The sequence below is a fragment of the Festucalex cinctus genome, chromosome 14 (genome assembly GCF_051991245.1).
Source record: "Festucalex cinctus isolate MCC-2025b chromosome 14, RoL_Fcin_1.0, whole genome shotgun sequence".
NCBI lineage: Eukaryota > Metazoa > Chordata > Actinopteri > Syngnathiformes > Syngnathidae > Festucalex > Festucalex cinctus.
In genome coordinates, this window is record NC_135424.1 from 1,855,282 (window position 1) to 1,872,408 (window position 17,127).

At 42.1% G+C, this 17,127-nt stretch overlaps 1 protein-coding gene across 10 annotated transcripts; it reads right to left on the reverse strand.

Annotated features, from left to right (window-relative positions):
* Positions 1 to 1,603: 1,603 nt before the first annotated feature.
* Positions 1,604 to 14,065, reverse strand: ppm1ba (protein phosphatase, Mg2+/Mn2+ dependent, 1Ba). 10 transcript variants are annotated; one of them, XR_013278396.1, is made up of 7 exons: positions 13,669 to 14,065; positions 9,324 to 10,229; positions 9,116 to 9,233; positions 6,920 to 7,065; positions 6,149 to 6,206; positions 4,876 to 4,892; positions 2,211 to 4,322 (listed from the first exon to the last, which is right to left on the reverse strand). XR_013278396.1 is itself a non-coding variant. In XM_077495201.1 (7 exons), coding segments are annotated over exons 2-7 (1,185 nt in total). In that variant the 5' UTR covers positions 10,200 to 10,229; positions 13,669 to 14,065; the 3' UTR covers positions 2,211 to 4,321. The 10 variants fall into 10 exon arrangements, 7 of the variants coding, with proteins under 7 accessions (XP_077351324.1, XP_077351327.1, XP_077351325.1 ...); XM_077495201.1 differs by having other exon boundaries at positions 6,951 to 7,065; XR_013278397.1 differs by lacking the exons at positions 2,211 to 4,322; positions 4,876 to 4,892 and adding an exon at positions 1,604 to 1,960.
* Between the last annotated feature and the right edge of the window lie 3,062 nt (positions 14,066 to 17,127).

Here is a 17,127-nt window from a genome sequence, read left to right on the forward strand (position 1 = left end):
ACAATGCTACAAGTGCAAAAGTTAGTGTAGAGCCCTGTATATTGTGGTAAGATATCGCATTATAACCAGTTAGCGTTATCCCGTTATAGCATGGTAAGCTATTACATTATAACTGGTTAATGTTAAATTTATCCCCTTATAACAAGGTAAGTTTAAGTTATATTGTGGTAAGCTATCACATAACCGGTTAGTGTTATCCCATTATAGCATGGTAAGCTATCACATTATAACCGGTTAGCGTTATTGTCGCATGGTAAGCTATCACGTTATAACCGGTTAACGTTATCCCGTTATCGCATGGTAAGCTATCACGTTATAACCGGTTAGCGTTATCCCGTTATCGCATGGCAAACTATCATGTTATAACCGGTTAATGTTAAATTATCCCGTTATGTGGTAAGTCATCACTTTATAACCGGTTAAGTTATCCTGTTATAACATGCTAAGCTATCACGTTGTAACCGGTTAACATTGTTATCCCGTTGTAACGTGACGTTATCTATCACGTGAAGGCAGAATAACGTTATCACATTATAACTTTGGCTTCCGCATTTGTCAGAACAAACCAAATCGTTTTCTTCCAGTTTAAGTCACTGTCTGAGCCCTGTGTGCGCCTTTTTAAATTTATGACATAAAAAACTTTTTCCCCATTTTGTGGCAGCAATACATTTTAATTATTTCTAACAACACAATAAATTGGGTACCTGTGTAAGCCAAATCTTGATCAAGACAATTGGTTCCACTTACCTGACTACTACTTGTCGTGGCGCAGATTGTGTGGAACGTTCTGCAGAGCCTGCATGTGCACAGAGAACAGCATACAAGCAAAACACGCACATCGGCAACAAAGAGAATTTGGCTTCATTTGACGGCAACAGACAAAAACCTGCTCCGCTGAGTTTCTAATCAAATCTTTTGACATTCACTGTCAGAATGTCACGTGCAGGAGGAACTTCCATGGAACTTGTGAATTGCCGGCTTTCATCATGCAGGAGCTGAAGTTCAGTGAATTGTTAATAGATCAAACAATGCCCAGAGGAAGTGGAAGATGGCAGAGAGAGTTTGGGTTCATTTTGTTTTATGGGAACAGACAAAAAGTAGCAGCTACTCCTCCATTGGATTTCTAATTTAAAATATTTTAAAATTAAAAATTTTACAGTCAACTAATCAGGTAAAGGACAAAAAGATTGCCGATATGGTATAAACAAAGTATCATAAGAAACATATGGCACAGTTAAGATCTGTAAATAAATTGCTTTGCCATCCACAAACCCCTCTTCTCAGAGGCATTATTTTTTTAATGCTTGCTGTGTCACTAAAGCAAAAAAAAAAAAAGAAAAAAAAAAGTCAAAGTCATATCACTGTTCTGCTTGACATTTTCACAAAAAGTTCATTTTTCTCCACGTTTGGACAGAAGCCGGTGTTTTTTTGTGAAACCAACCCATGTTCTAAAGCTGATCACAAAAGAACGGAAAAGGTTAGAAGTAAACTTTGTCAAACATTTCTGGTGAGAGAGGTAGGTAGGTGCTTCTATTATCATCATCTCGAAAGTGTCTGGCCACCTGAATGACACGACGTGGAAAGGTAGGACTCAGATGCAGGGTGAGTGTAGGCCACCAAGGGCAGCAGTTTTATTTTCTCCAAACAGCAATCTCCTCTCAAACTGAGAGGAGAAGGGGCACTCAAAAAATGGAGAACAAAAAAAAAACACTCCACTGGGGTACAAGGGATAACTAAAGGGGCTCCGCTGGGGAGGAAAAGGCACAAAAACAAGGCAAAAAGGCAAGGTAACGGGATCAAGGACACGAGGACTGTGGAACGCTACCATGCACTGATGTGACACTTCGGCAAACTGAGGAAGGAGGCTGATGGCTTTTAATTGCTGGGGATAATTGGTGGCAGGTGGAGAGAATCATGGGCGGGGACCGGTAATGAGTGGACAGCAGGAAGGGCAAGTGACCTGGGGTGAGACAGGAGTTAGAATTTCAAAGTAAACAGGAAATGGGTATACAAAAATAAAAGCGTCGGCCGTCACGCCGGTGGCGGCGTGACACTCAAGAACTCTACATTGAAACTGCGATGGAATTATTTTACAGGATTCATACGTAATGTCCAGACAGGCGGCGACGAATGATTTGATTACCGGTACATTTCATTTGATGGCAACAGACCAAAAAAAAAAAAAAAAAAAAAAAGGCTTCTCCACTGGGTTTAAAACAATCTTTTTTTATTGACGTTTACAGTCAAAATAAGTACAGGAGGGGACCCATTGGATCAGTGAAAAAAACTAGAACTTGTAAACTTACGTTTGACTCATCAAACAAAACATTGGGAAATAATGTCCAGATGCTAAAAGGTGACAAACAAAGGGAGTTTGGGTTCATTTCGTTTCACCGTAACAGACAACAGGTTGCGCCATCGGGTTTGAAATTCTCTTTTTATTGACGTTTACACGACGTCACAATATCTGGTACAGGAGGACCCCATGGATTGGTGAGAAATTGACCCACTGCTCCTTGTAAACTTTTTTTCTTTCATCTTAAAGTGTCCAGATGTGGAAGCAAAAGGGAGCTTGTGTTCAGGTATCTCCCTGATAAAACCTTGTAATATACAAGCATGCATCTTTGCGGCCATTACTGACCACCAGCCATCTCATAAAAATTGTAAGCGGTGATGATGATGATGATGATGAGCTAATTTGAAAAACAAGTATCCAAAGTTTCACGTCAACACAAATAATGCGCTGAAACAGACAATGACAGTTATATTGTGCTCCATTTGCTTTTGTTGCTGCAACTTCATCCGTATTGGCATCATCGCCTAACACAAAACTTCTTCTGAGGACGACGAGATAGATGTGAAGATAATTTCTCACATTGTTATAAATAACTCTCCCAATCATTCAGTCAGATATTATATAAGAAGTCATGCATTGTTAGGAAGAAAAACATGCTTAATGTTTACAAATTTTGGTTGTTAAAACATTTTCTATCCAATGAAAAGCATGTATCTCCAAATTTTTAGTTGTCTCCTACTTTAAAATGACCAAAAGTTTAATAATAATAATAATAATTCACAAAAGTACATTTTTCTTTGGACGACAATGTTACCAACATTTTTTTGGAATGTGTTAAGTTCTCCAAATGTAAAAAATATTACTACCTACATGATTTGAAAGCAATTTCTCTCAAGTGTAGTGTTCAACTGCAGTCCCAAAACTACACATCATGAGGTTAATGCACCTTAACTATGAAATATATCCGACACAAAAAAACAAAAAAACACCCCTTTAGGTTAAAAATCAGAGGCTTGAAATGCAAGTTCCCAACAACGTTTTCAATCTGAAACGGGATCTCAGTCGGGACGTGTCGCAGGACAATTGTTTTTTTTTCTTTGTTTATTGATTTTTACAAATCACAAATAGTGGCACCACGAAACAGGCTTGAGTGTGTGTCAAAAAGGTGAGGCCGGATCTCCCGTTTCCACACACACACACACACACACACACACACACACGCACACGCACACACACACACCCTCTTTGGAACGCTATCGTGTCGGAATTCTGTGCACGAGCTTTAGCACGACGTACGCACAAACAAGTCACGTACACACAGATTAGGCCACAAGGCTGGGTTTACGAAGAAAGAACTCAAAATATAAAACATCTCTATATCATTCTGAATTGTTGATATATAAATTAGAATCATCATTCATATGACAACAAAGCGTGTTGGGTCCTATGAATATCAACCATGTGGCGAGTTAAGGAAGCACGTGGGGAAAAAAATAATAATAATAAAAAATAAAAAAATAAGGGTTTTCACCACAATTGAAAACACACCTGCCTGATGTCAGTTTGGACCGCAGGGGAGAATTTTGAACGCTGAGTGCAACCCCCCCAATGTGTTCAGGTGTGGCGGTCTTTGGACTTGGTGGCAAAAAAAAAAAAAAAGAAAAGTCCATAAAATGGTTTTCAGGCAAATAACGTTTAGTGTGTCAAGCAAGTGGAGACCATCAGTCCGGTCTGAAGTGTCCAGGAGCGTTTGAAATTTTTTTTTTTAAACAGTACAAGGGGATGGGGAGTCAGTTACCTGGCACAAAATAAGTGTGCTTGCTTGATGCCTTGGTCAGAAGTTCAGAACCTTCCCATTTTCAACCACAGGTCTTATTCTTGTGAATTTCCAGTGGGTCAAAGGTGTAAAGCAATTGAAGACGGGGAAGGGGGGGGGAGGGGGTTCAATCCTCAAGCTTTTGGTCCTTTTTAAGTCCTCCAGGCAGATCAGGAACTTCTACCAGTGACACTCCAAGTTGGCGCCGCTCTGGAGGAGGAGAGCCGCCAAGACAGTAGAAGGAGGTGAAGAAAAAAAAGAGAGAGAGAGAAAGAAGAGAAAGAAGTCACATTGGGGACAAAGGGAGGAAAAGAGAGACTTTTGTTATAATGTATAGCCGCTTTCAGTGAGCAACCTGAACACAAAATTAAAAAAAATTCAAGCAGACAGGGGTCACACGCTCCATTCTGTCAGGCCTGCAGAAGAGCTTTGAAGGACGTCGGTCTTGTTGACAGGAAGTGACAGAGACAGGGACTGCTGCTGCTGCTGCTGTATGCATGCGTGTTTGAGCGCACGGGACATAAGGGCGGAGGGTGGTTAGGAGGGGGGGGTCCATTGTCGGCACACAAGACGCGTCTCCGCATGCGAGCGTTGAGTAGACACGGATGGGAGGGGGGGAGTCGACGGAGGGGTGGCGGCCGGTCGACATGCCTGCTAGACTGCGTGAGGTCGTATGTGTGGAGGTGAGAGGAAATCGGATCGGAGGGGAAAAAGATGAAGCAATGGGTGTGGGGGGTGAACAGTCATATATGTCATCACTTACCAAATGAAACAGGATGGCTGCGTTAATCAGAGGGTGAATACAGTTAGACTCTTTGCACCCCGCGATGGCTTGATGTACACTGCATAGGTTAAGTCGCAATTTCCTTTTTTTTCTTATGGAACACAATTCAACGTTAAAAATCAACAACTAACCAATTAACCTAATGAAACTACTTTGATAATGAAATACTCGTTTGGAGTCACAGTTGAGTGTAAAATTATCCAAATCCTCACAATTTCAGCCTCACAACAGTAAACACGGTCCAAATTCTGAAGATCTCCATGAAAGCCGACTGTACAGTACAGCGAATCATATGCCAGTAACAGCGGTCCCAAATGTAAATATTAATGAAGCAAAATAACTGCAGCGAGTGATGTGGAGGTTACATTACCTTACGCAACTTCAAATATATTGTCAAATATATTTAAATACTTTGCGTGGTGTTGCCAGTACAAACTTGTGAAGTTATTTACATGCAACTTCATGTCATCTGTCATGAAACGTACATAGAAACTGATTTGATATACACATTCAATTGGAATCGGGCACTTGGACTTGCAGTGTAAACCCCAGTCAGTGTACTGAACATATATTCTCTTCCCATGTTATGAATAATAAGAATATTTTAGAAATAGCTGCACCCCTGAACCCCGCGACCGTAGTGAGGAATAAGCGGTTAAGAAAATGGATGGATGGATGGATGGATGGCTGGATGGATGTCTGAACTTATTAATCATGCAAGTGCACCTAATATTGTGTGCATAATTAGTAACTCTAAAATCAACACCATCTGGGCCATACGACACAATGGGGATTAACTGTTTTGAACCAGAAAGAAAAACGGACTTGTTTGCGATTATGCAGAAACAAACACAGAAAACTTTGCAGAAGGGCACAATTGTGGGCCATAACATTTAGAACTTGAATTTAATGTGACATGTGTGGGAAAAAACAAGTAACTTCAATTATTTTAAGCTGGGTAGAGGTCAAAAAAGTGACAGGTTCCTTTCAAGTACACGTGGGAACTAAGTAGTGACGAAACGCCCTAATTGAACATGGCTAACGAAAATGTTACAAGAATAGAGGACCTGAACAAACTATTTAAAGTGACGACAACAACGCACTTCAAACTTGCCTTTCACAAACAAAACACACTAACGTAACACCGTTCCACCTTCATAGTGGAAACGGCCAATGGTGGTCACGCACATTATTTCGACTTGTCACATGAGGAGGAAGCTACAAAGTCTTGGATAGCGCAGCGGATACTGACCCCTTCTTCTTCTCTGTACGGACTTAGACTGTTGTACACGGCTTCGATAACGCTTTGTCTGCAAGGAGAACAGTGGAATGAAAACGTAAGAGGAGAGAAAAAGAAAAACAAAACATTTTAGAAACCTCAAGAGATTTCCAATTCATTTTCAGACTCTTTTTCAGGCTGCTTGTCAAATATTACGATGTTAAGGAACCAACAATTTAATTTAGTATGCTTGACTCCCAAGAGTCAACTATTGTTATGGAAAACATGAGTTAGTAACAGTTTACTTGTGCCAACATTTAAAGGAGACATAATGTGCTAATAAAAAGAATTCTAGGTGTTTTAATACGCGGCAGTTTCATGCAAATGTACTCCAGACCCTATACAAAGGCTGACCAAGGGTGCTGTGACTAGGAGAGTTTCTCTCGTGAGAAGAGAACATTATTAAGTTAAAAGTGACATTTATATTTTCACTTCATATACTTGTCAATCAGTGTGCAGATACAATATGTGACACATTCTGCACAAACACCGTAGCGCTACTTTGCTTTCAATTAGCCGCACCGTTATCCTACAAAATTCAAAATGGCAAGCTCACAGACATGTTTCGGTAATTGGGTAGCTAAAAATTGCACAAGTTCACATTTTATGGCTGGACAGGACACTTCAGACTTAACATTTTTTACGTAAGTAGTAGTAATAAAAAAAAATAAAAAAAAAGTCAATTGTCCATCAAAAGTCCCCTTTAAGTGGTGGCATGTTTAGGTTTGCCTAAAGATAAAACACCTTATGGTGGCGGAGAGGGGGGGGCTCTTACTTGCTGGCAAGGCCTCCCCCTGGCGGCAGAGCCGGCATGCCGCCGTCAGTGGACAGGTTCCTCATCACCGTGGCCAGGTCGGGAAAGCCCTCGTTGGCCGGCCGAGACATCATCGCTGGAAACGACAGCAGAGAGCGCATTACGCATGAGGAACGTACGCCGAGAGCCCGACAGTGAGGACCGTCAACACGTCCATCCGTCCAGACATCCGGTTTTGACAGTACTTGTCCTCATTAGGGTTGGGAGCTGGAGCCCATCCCAGCTGACTTTGGCAGGGTGAACCCTTGATTGGTTGCCACCAAGGCACATGTTGACAAAAGACCATTCACAACTACGAACAATTTAGATTGGCACATGGGTAGAACGTGCTCATTCTTCACAGAAAGTAACTAGAGCTGTCAAAAGTACCGGTAATTGATTACTGGAATCAACAACTATCATCAACAACTCAACAATCAACAACTAAATAATTTGCTCCCAAAAACGTATTAATACGTTCTATTTTAACTGTTAAGTGTCCCAAAAACGTATTTAGATGTTTTTTTTATACTAGAGCATACAGAAGCCTTTGATGAAGCCTCTCAACTGCAAGGAATGGTTGAAGAAATTGTAGTTATTACACAAACGACCAGCAGGTGGCAGCAGAGCAAAGGAGTTCAACCAGGGCCATGTTGAAAAATTGCTCAGAATTCTAAATAGATTTCTGAATAATGTGAAACTTAGCTATATCCTAAGGCTAACTGCTGCAAAACGGAAAAAGATAAGAAATATACTTTTTTTATTTCTTGATGAAAGAAGAAACTTTAATCTTTCTTTTGGTAGGTTCCATATTTTTATAGCAATAGAACACAATATTCTGTGGGCCTTGAAAAATCAGTCAAAATCCAGTAAAACATTCACTATTGCTTCTGCGAAAATGGCTGGGAGTCAATGAGTTAATAATCGAGTAATTGTTTGGCGCCATTTTTTTATTTAAAATTGTCCAAATCCTCCGATTTCAGCATGTCAACAGTAGTTGTTAACTGATTTCCATAGTTCTACATGAAAGAAGACTCAAAATAGAACATTAGGAAACATCTGTTTTTACTTTGGAAAACAATGATGGTACGGAATAACCACCAATCACTGGTTAATAAACAGTAAAACGGGGTAAAAAAAAAAATGTTTTCCTAATACACTTTAATGCAAAATCAAAATGAACCAGATTAGTCTTAAATGTTTGATAGCGACAGCACTAAAAGTATCAAAACTCCGAACTGTGAGGCAAACATGCTGACCACTAGTACACTGTGCTGCGGAGTGAAAAAGTCAATGCATGCAAGTCAGTTGATGGTGGCAAGTTGCCATGAAAATGTTCAGTCAAAACATTATCCTTTTTTTTTTTTTTTTTTTTCTTTTCGTCTACCAGTCGTAGATGGCCCAAGAAGCCAAACATTTACATTAGCACGCAACGCTAAATGACCTCATTCCACTCCGAGATGCCAATAAATCCATTCGGTGAACATCTATTTGTAAGATTTGACCATAATGTTAAACAGCTGGAGAGCCCTTGTTGCCGGGGGAGAAGTGCTTCTAAGCAAACCAGCAAAATAAAAAAAAAGGCTTTATGGCTCTCGAGAGGGACGAAATGAGGAAGAGGCCAATGGGGGAGAAAAGAGAAGACGCTGCAAGAAAATGATGTCGGCGGGACGCAAGAGGGAATAAGGAAGGGAGATGCTCGCTGAAATGAAAAAGGCGGTCACCATCATGGTGTCATTCTTCTGCATTCAGTGGGATTTAACCCATTAAGGCCAGGAGCGTGCGGAAGCATTTCTCCCTTTAAATCCAGGAGAGCGGATAAGTCTGAGTTTTGTTTTGATCAATTCTTGGTCTCTTAAGACGATGAAATGCATCGGAATGCGACGTGGGCCTTGTAGCATGTCCTGGCATTTTATTCGAGCATTTACGGCTGACGCAGATTTGCGGGAGTTATGAAATAAATGACTCTAAAGTCACCCGTAGTTTTTAAGAGACAGGTTTTGCCAGGCGCTTTAGCCCAATGGCTTAATTTGGTTGGAGGAGGTTCGACAATAGAAATGTGCGAAGCCAGGGCAAGACTGCAGCTGCTTTGTTGAGAAGAAAAAAAAAAAACGTGTTAAGAATACAACATATCCATTCATCCTCACCTTCCACGCGAGACTCCAGGTACTGGTTGATTTCTGCATCTCTCCTCACAGCTTCCTCCGACACTTTGGGAGTGTTGGGCAAACACACTAACACAACACTCATGTTATCCCGGCTCCCCTAAGGAGCAGACGGAAACAGTGAAAGCAGAGTCAGTCGTTGCGAGTCAACCAAAATCTCAAACGCACACAAACACGCTTGTGAACAAACCTTGTGCAGGCAGGTGTCCACCACTTCATTGCAGACTCTCTCCAGGTCGTCGGACACCTCCAGCCTCGATTTGACAAACTCGCACAGCTCCTCGTTGGACATGACGTCCCAGATCCCGTCGCACGCCAGGACCACAAACTGATCCTGCTCGGGGGTCCGAAGCATCTCGTAAACCTCCGGCTCGGGGCTCACCAGCTGCTCGGTGGGGCCCCTGCCGACCACGCACTTGTAGTCGTAGTCCCCCAAGGCCCGGGAGACGGCCAGCGACCCGTTCACTCGCTGGATCATGACGGACCCGCCGGCGTTCTGGATGCGCTCCCGCTCACGCGGGTTGCAAGGCTTGTGGTCGTGCGTGGAGAAGCACACTTGGGAGTTTCGGTACAAAACGGCGCGCGAGTCGCCGCAGTTCATGAAGAAGAAGTGCTCGGGCGAGAGGAGGACGCCCACGGCCGTGGAGCCGCTCCGGTCCATGCCGTTGCGCAGGTCCGTGAAGCTGCGCATGTGCTCGTCGATCCGCAGGAAGCCCGCCCGGATGCCGGCTTTCACCGCCTCCACCGTGGGGGCCACCTCTGCCGGAGGCGCGTCGGTCGCGCTCTCCGAGGCGTCCGGCGGGGCCGGCGGGAAACTGGCGCTGATTATGTGCTCCAGGAGGTGCTTGGAGCAGTAGTTGGCCACCCTGGAGCCGGCGTGGCCGTCGTAGACGGCGAAAAAGGACCAGTCCGTCAGACCGGGCGCAGGCAGCCCCAGTGCGGCCGTGTGAGCATCTTCCATCTCCACGCGCCAGCCCTGCATGGAGCTCAGCCCGTAGCGGATGCCGTTCCCTTCGCCGTGGGCGTTGTGCTTCTCCGTTTTGGGCTTGTCCAGGAAGGCACCCATGGCCCTGCTCGGCAGAGACCTACGGGCTGCCTGCACGAGAGGGAAGATGAATTGATTTGAATTGATTTGAATATAAAACTCCCGCTGTCCTAATCAAGCAAAGCCTGAATGTCACGTGCCAAGTTTTCTATACCAACTGCTACAACACAGGAGTGTGATGACATATCGGTACCGTGATAAATCCTGATACTTTGTCTCCCGATGGATTATCGGTACACCTACACAAGTATCGCGATATTTGTAGTTAATATATAGCCACAATAACGGCTCCATTGTTCATGACTTATTGAGCATTTACTTGGCGGGCCACTAGGGGGAGCGCCTCATAAGAGTGGCGGGGAAATGAACGGAAGTCTTCAGGCGAAGAAAACTCATCGGCTTACTTTTAATGTGTTTATCTGTCCAGTAACTGACTCAGTTTTGCATATGTTTCTATGAAAAATGTGTATTATAGATTCAATTTTAACAGTTTAAAACCTAGTTTGTGTTTCAACTTTTTTAAGCACACCATTTCCGAGGAATATTAATATTGATTTAATATTTAAGTAATTTTATTTATTTATTTACTTTTGCAATGTTACACAAAAATGTCACAGTTTATAAAATGAAACAACTGACTATGTAACTGACTGCATAACAACAGTGTTTAAGAAAGACAAATTTGTTCACAGAAAGTGGTCTCTGATAGCTTACTGATTACCAGGAAAAAATATATATTGTCCAATCATGTTTATTTTGATATTCCCCAATCTTTGTGAAGTAACTGGAATATTTCAAAAGAAATTTTTGAAAAAAAGTTTTTTTTATTTTTAAGCTATGATGTGTCCACTACAGAGGACATTTTTAAAACTTAAATGCTAGACTCAAATACAGTTAAAATAATTCAAACAATACTTTGTGTTCTTAAGAGTCTAATAGAAAACATGCTAACAACATTTAAAGCCTAAATTTGTTCAATAAAAAGTGTTATACACTTACGTTTCCTCTTCCCTAAAAAGTGCTTGCATTGAGGAAAGCAGTTTTCTTTTATGATGCAATCAAAGGTAGCAAAGCATTGCAAAGCCCCACCCCTACACATTTGGCATCATTGGAAAACTCTAATGTCGTCTATAGAGCACAAAAGGAGTTAATTCAATCGTAGAACTGTACAAAAAAAAATGCGAAACAGCGAGACCACAAACTCACGATGTTGGATTTACTGTGAACTGAATAGTGTGAGATTTTCTCGGTTGGTAATTGGCATGAATCTCAAGTTTGCTCCAGATTACAAACTTAATGCTAAATGGCTTAAAAAAAAAAATACTAACTACTCCAGGATTGCTTTAGCAACCCATTTTGTTTTGTTTAGCAGTTATTTGAACAGCGCCAAAGAAATAACTCAAGCCAGCCGTGATGATAATTACTCTTCATGTGCAGAAACAGACAAGTCAACTTTGGTTTATGCTGCAACAGAAAGGCACCATCTTAAGAGCTTCCTTGGCACCAATTGATGCCAAGATAACTCTTGCTGAGTGTTGGATTTCTTATTGCTACATTCGTTCTGCACCTGCATTAGCTAAATGAACATCAACAGGTTGCTTGAAGAGATGGAGACACTTTGCTAGCGATGATACTAATTGTGCAACCAGCAACTGTGCAAAATAGTGAATTCATGGGATTAAGTGAAGTCACTCTTTTACCTCTCCACCTACACAAGGTAAGCGATGTCACATACATACACAGGTTGGAGTGGCAGCTCAGAGGGATTATCATGATTCTTTTCAGGTGCTCGCAGCACGGCAACATGTAGTCAGCTCGGCTAATCTTGGATTTTGTTGCCCTTGCAAGCATTCATTACATGGTGACATGAAAGGCCAAGAGGTTTGATTCAAAGTCAGGTGACGGAGATTTCGGTGGAGTCGGACAAGCAGGGCTGTTTTAACGAGCTCAGTCAATTTAGCGGTTAGCTGCTGATGGGATGCACGCTGGCTGTGATCAGCTTGTCAAAGGCAGACAAGCACACAGGAGCGAGCTCAGAGCTCACTAATGTGCATTGCTATTAGAAGTACATTATTTTAAAGCTCCTGGAATTTGGACTTCACCCAGCTTTACATCTCGGGTTAGGCACATAACAAATAATCAAATCAATGTACGTATTTAATGCTTTTACAAGCTGAGGAGGACTCGCCAGGGATATCTTTACATCGTCTACCAGGGTTGATGACTCATCAGAAGCGGTCAATTTCCTGGAAGAGCAGCACTTTGAATGGACATGGTCAGTCACATCGTCAGCGCCATCGGGATTGCCAAAAGAGAAAAAAAAAAAAACACCCTAGCAAAACATGAGTATATGTACAGGCTACTTAGCCACAAGGTAATCGGCGGCCAGATTCATAGCCAACAGCAGTATTATGGAAGTTTCCAGTCGAGGGTTCGACCGGCCGGCGAGACTCACTGTTGGGTGGATTCCGGGGAAAGCAGGGCTATGAACTCCTCAATATGATGCAGACAAAGGTCCGGATCCTGGTGGTGGTTCAAGTGCTGCCAATGTTTTGCTACTCAACAAAAGGCCAACTTGCCTTGATATATATAGTCAAATTATGACTGTGTATCAAGTCAAGTCATCTTTATTTATGTAGGGCTTTCAAAGAGCCTGAGCTGTCACAAAGCGCTTTACAGAAACACAACAAAACAAACATGACATAACATAACATAAAACATTAACAGCAATACAATAGACACATTTAGACCCAAGTTACTGACAAATAAGAACTTATGGACAATAACAAATTCAGAGCAGGTCCACCATATTATTATTTATTTACTTCTTTATTAAAATAATTTTGACAATAACATTTTGAATTTTCCAGATTTTGAACACTCAAGTGCCAATTTGCTCGTTCATTCAAATTCGGCAGGGTTTAAAACCATTCCTCTTTGGGATATCAAATTGTGAAGACCTTTAGATTCACTTGACAGCGACTTTTCACAGATTATTTCAGTTCCCCATCATTTCCAGTGGGAGCATTTGTTAAGGTTAACCAGTGTTCCTGAAAAGGACTGTTTCTTACATTAAAATATTGTGGAAACCTAGCTGTCAGCTAGGTTGCCTTTGCCACTAATAATCGTGAGGTTATAAAGACCACAGTCGAAACCAAATGCAAACACATAAAAGGCCATTAAAACGTGGCCACAGTGTTAACGGTTGCAGCATCCATTTCATATCAAGATGCCAACACTAACATGGATGGAAGACACTGTCACTCATGCAAAACGTGATTTAACCACAAAATAATTTTACTTCATCACTCAAGGGAGCGTTATACTGGGACTATCACTGGCATTGAGCAAGGTGGTTATAAAGGAAGGCTAATTAATTAAGCCCCGGCTGAAATGGGCACCAATTAAGACGTCGCTAACTTGACAGTTGTCAAAAACGTACACACACAATATTAGCGACCGTTACGGTTGCCTCGTCCCGCGTACTTACTGTTCAAGAAGATGGGGAGTCTCTCGGGAGTCGTCTGTTGGTGTCGGCTTCAGGGGCAGGTTGTGTTTAAGGAGCCGGGCTTGTTGTGATAGGCTTAGCGCTCTTTAAACATTAGCCTCTGTCGCCCATCGGCCGCTAGCCACCTAGCAGCGACTCAAAGCTAGCCGCTAAGTTCCCCGCTCCGCCCGTCTTCGCGTCGGCGTACGGCTTTCACGGTCATGTTTGAAAGCGGCGTCTGGTGAATACAGGGCGGACTATCGGTTGACGAGGGACATATTTGTTTCGAGGCGACGGAAACGCTACGCTAATGTCGGCTAAAGCTAAGTGAAATGTATGAAGCAGTTCAGCAGATGACGTTCTTTTCCAACGTCCACAGGAGGGCGGAGCCAAGTGCTTGCTTCACGCCTCTGATTGCACAAGCACTGATTTGAGCTTGTGTTTTGATTGGTCCGGTGAGGTGTCGCTCATCGGTCCCTCTGTGACGTACTGTAAACACTTGACATCTGGCGTGCTTGGATGAGTGGACACTTCATTAGGTACACGTGCACAAACTACTGGCGATAAGATCAAAGATCTGTTTTAAAAAAAAAAATACAAGCTACATGTCATTTATGTGGCACTATTATAGAAAGCAGCATAGATATTGGTACGGGAAGAGTATTGCATTTTTTTTTCTTTTTCTTGATATTTTGTTCCCTATTTCCCCCTGTTTTTCTGAATTATTTATTTCTGTTTTTCTCTGAATATTTTTGCTTTTCCAAATATGTCCCCCCATTTTTCTGACGTTTAAGATTTTTTTTTCCGATTTTTTGTTGATTTTTTCTTTTTCTTGTTTTTTTTTTTTTACTATTTCTTCCATGTTCTTTTCTGAAATACTTATTTCTGTTTGTCCTGAATATTTTTATGTTTTTCCCGAATATCCCCCCCCCCCATTTTTCTGAATGTTTTTGTATTTTTCAGATTTTTCTTCAGTTTTTCCTGATTTTTTTTTCTGTTTTTCTGAATATTTTTAATGACAGAAAATAACACAAAAAACGAAAAAAAAAGTTATTCTGAAAAACAGGGGGAACAAATAATAAAGCAAAATGCAAAAAAAAAAAGAAAAAAAAGAAAAAGCCCCATCCAATCGCCCCCCTCCCCCCCACCGCAATTTTTTTTTTAAAATATTCAGAAAAACAGGAGTGTTTTTTTTCCAAGTGAATGCAATCCGATTCCGTGACCGTACATCATATGTACAATACGGATTATAATACAAGACGAAGCACACATCAAATAGAAATACATGAAAATGACCAAATAAATACAGTAATACATCAAAATTAAATGTGTTTATGTACGTCTACTGATACTGATGGATGGATGGATGGATGGATGGATGGATGGATGGATGGATGGATGGATGGATTGACTGATCTGCATGAATGGAACGTATCCCAAACAATAAGTGTGAGTACAAAGAGAAGGTAGAAGATCTGGTGGACTTGTGCAAATCCCCCAGTCTTTGCATCAGTGTGAAGAAGGCCAAGGGGATGATTGTGGACTTCAGTTGGACCTCATTGTGCATGCGTACCTAATGTTGTGGGCAGTGCCTGCGTAGTATAGCTAAATCATAGTTCCCTAAATGCACATGTGTAAATGGTTCCTGCTGTTACATTATTTAGACAACAGTATATTCCATTTTCGATTTCAGTCGGCCTGCACTGCTTGAGAAGAGATCCCTCATCAAAAGCCATTTGAGCTATTCTTAGCCGAGCGGGAAGGTATAAGTGGATCTCGCCGCACGAGCGAGATGACTGACAGATAACAAGCGCACGCGAAATAATATTCCGCTGCAGCGTTGCAGTTACCCGGTCGTAAACATTCACTTACGTGATGCGCAGATCATTGACTGACACTCATCACTCGATGGCGATCGTTGGAGTGGGTCTTCACGTTTGGCGCCCGTGTGTCTTGATGGCAACGCTAAGTAGATCATCAATAATAGAAGACGGTCGTTCGGCATGCGGTATGTGGCGTAAATCTTCCAACAAGTCAAGAGGATTTCTAAATCGTATTTTAGGAGGCTCAAACTGTCGAAGAAACGTGACGTTGGCTTTGCGCAAGCGCCTGCTCTAGGAGTTCGGTGCTTGCATCAGTGATGGATGTTGCAGACTCTGTTTGCAAGAAAATTGCCACGGATATTGGATAGCATAAATTTCACAGTTTGACGACCATGAAGCCTCTCAATTTCTCAATGATTTTTCCAAGTGTTCCGCCGTGGGGAACCATAAGAACGATGACAAAAATGAGGCGCAAATACTGTATGCTCGACTCACGTTGCTTTAATTAACCGCCGTGGTGCAGAATTGGCTACAAAATGGCTGCGAGATCAATTTTCTTAATGATGTTTTTGTAAAACAATGGAGCGGATCAACAGGGAGTCAAGTGCTGCTTTCTTCTTTGTTTATCATCCAGTCTGTGTGCGAAGCGGTGGAGGAACACGCCGCCGTGAGTCTTCCCTTCCTCTCGGGCCTAATCACCGAGCAATCACGCCTCCTCACCTTGCCCTTTCGCTCTTCAAGCACAAGAGCTCTTGAAAAGATGATTTCCTGCCTCCTCGGAGGGGCGCGCCTTGCTTTTGTCCGCCGAGCAGACGGGTCAAAACAATAATTGTTGGCAAATTGTGCCCGCAAACGCACGACGCTCATTTGATTTGCATGTCTTTTTTTTTTTTTTCCTCTATATAATTTTTTTTCTTGCTCTTTGAGGACTCTTTTAATAACAAATAGTGTGCAAATCTATTCCTTGGTTATGTGCTTGAAAAGCAGAGGTAGCATACATATTAATGCATGTTATGTGAAGGGGGCAAACTGCTCCCCCTTCTTAATGGGATTAGAGTCATTAACCAACTGTTTACTGAACGTGAGAGGACCTCTCTCTCTTTTCTCTCCCTCTCCCTCTCTCTCTCTCTCTCTCTCTGATCCCTAATCAAGGGGATGGCCTAGAAGTGCCTCGGGGGGCGAATACGAATGAGTGCAGCTGCCCAGTGCGGATTACTACCTCACTTTACAGGCACAACTGCATAAACATGATCAACAACTGTATGTATATGTGCATGTTTGGCCAAATTCCGTACTGTATGTTTTTGCATAATAATAAAGCGCCATCTTTATTTCCTTTTTCAGGATGATGCTTTTATTTTGACATGTTCAACCGGAAGTTGCGGGCGTACCGCGTTTCCGTAATTGAAAGCCACAAGCATTGGGCGACACGTCTTTTCCTTTCTTTCGAGGCTGGTTGCTTTTTGTCATCATTCTTCGTTGGAAAAGTTGAGCAAATTGATAAAATTGATTTAAAAGGCTGTTAAAGCGTTCATGACTGTAATGATCACTTGTGTAAGAAGACTGCCGTTGATTGAGCGTGCCAAAGTGGTCAGTAGCATTTCAATTATCTATCGTTAGCTTAGATGCTAACACAACG

Coding starts and splice junctions, on each gene's coding strand:
- ppm1ba (XM_077495195.1), bottom strand. CDS start 10,199: ATGGGTGCCTTCCTGGACAAGCCCAAAACGGAGAAGCACAACGCCCAC. Junction 9,234..9,323: donor TGGACACCTGCCTGCACAAG/GTTTGTTCACAA, acceptor TCTGCTCCTTAG/GGGAGCCGGGATAACATGAG. Junction 6,207..6,950: donor GGGGGAGGCCTTGCCAGCAA/GTAAGAGCCCCC, acceptor TTCTCCTTGCAG/ACAAAGCGTTATCGAAGCCG.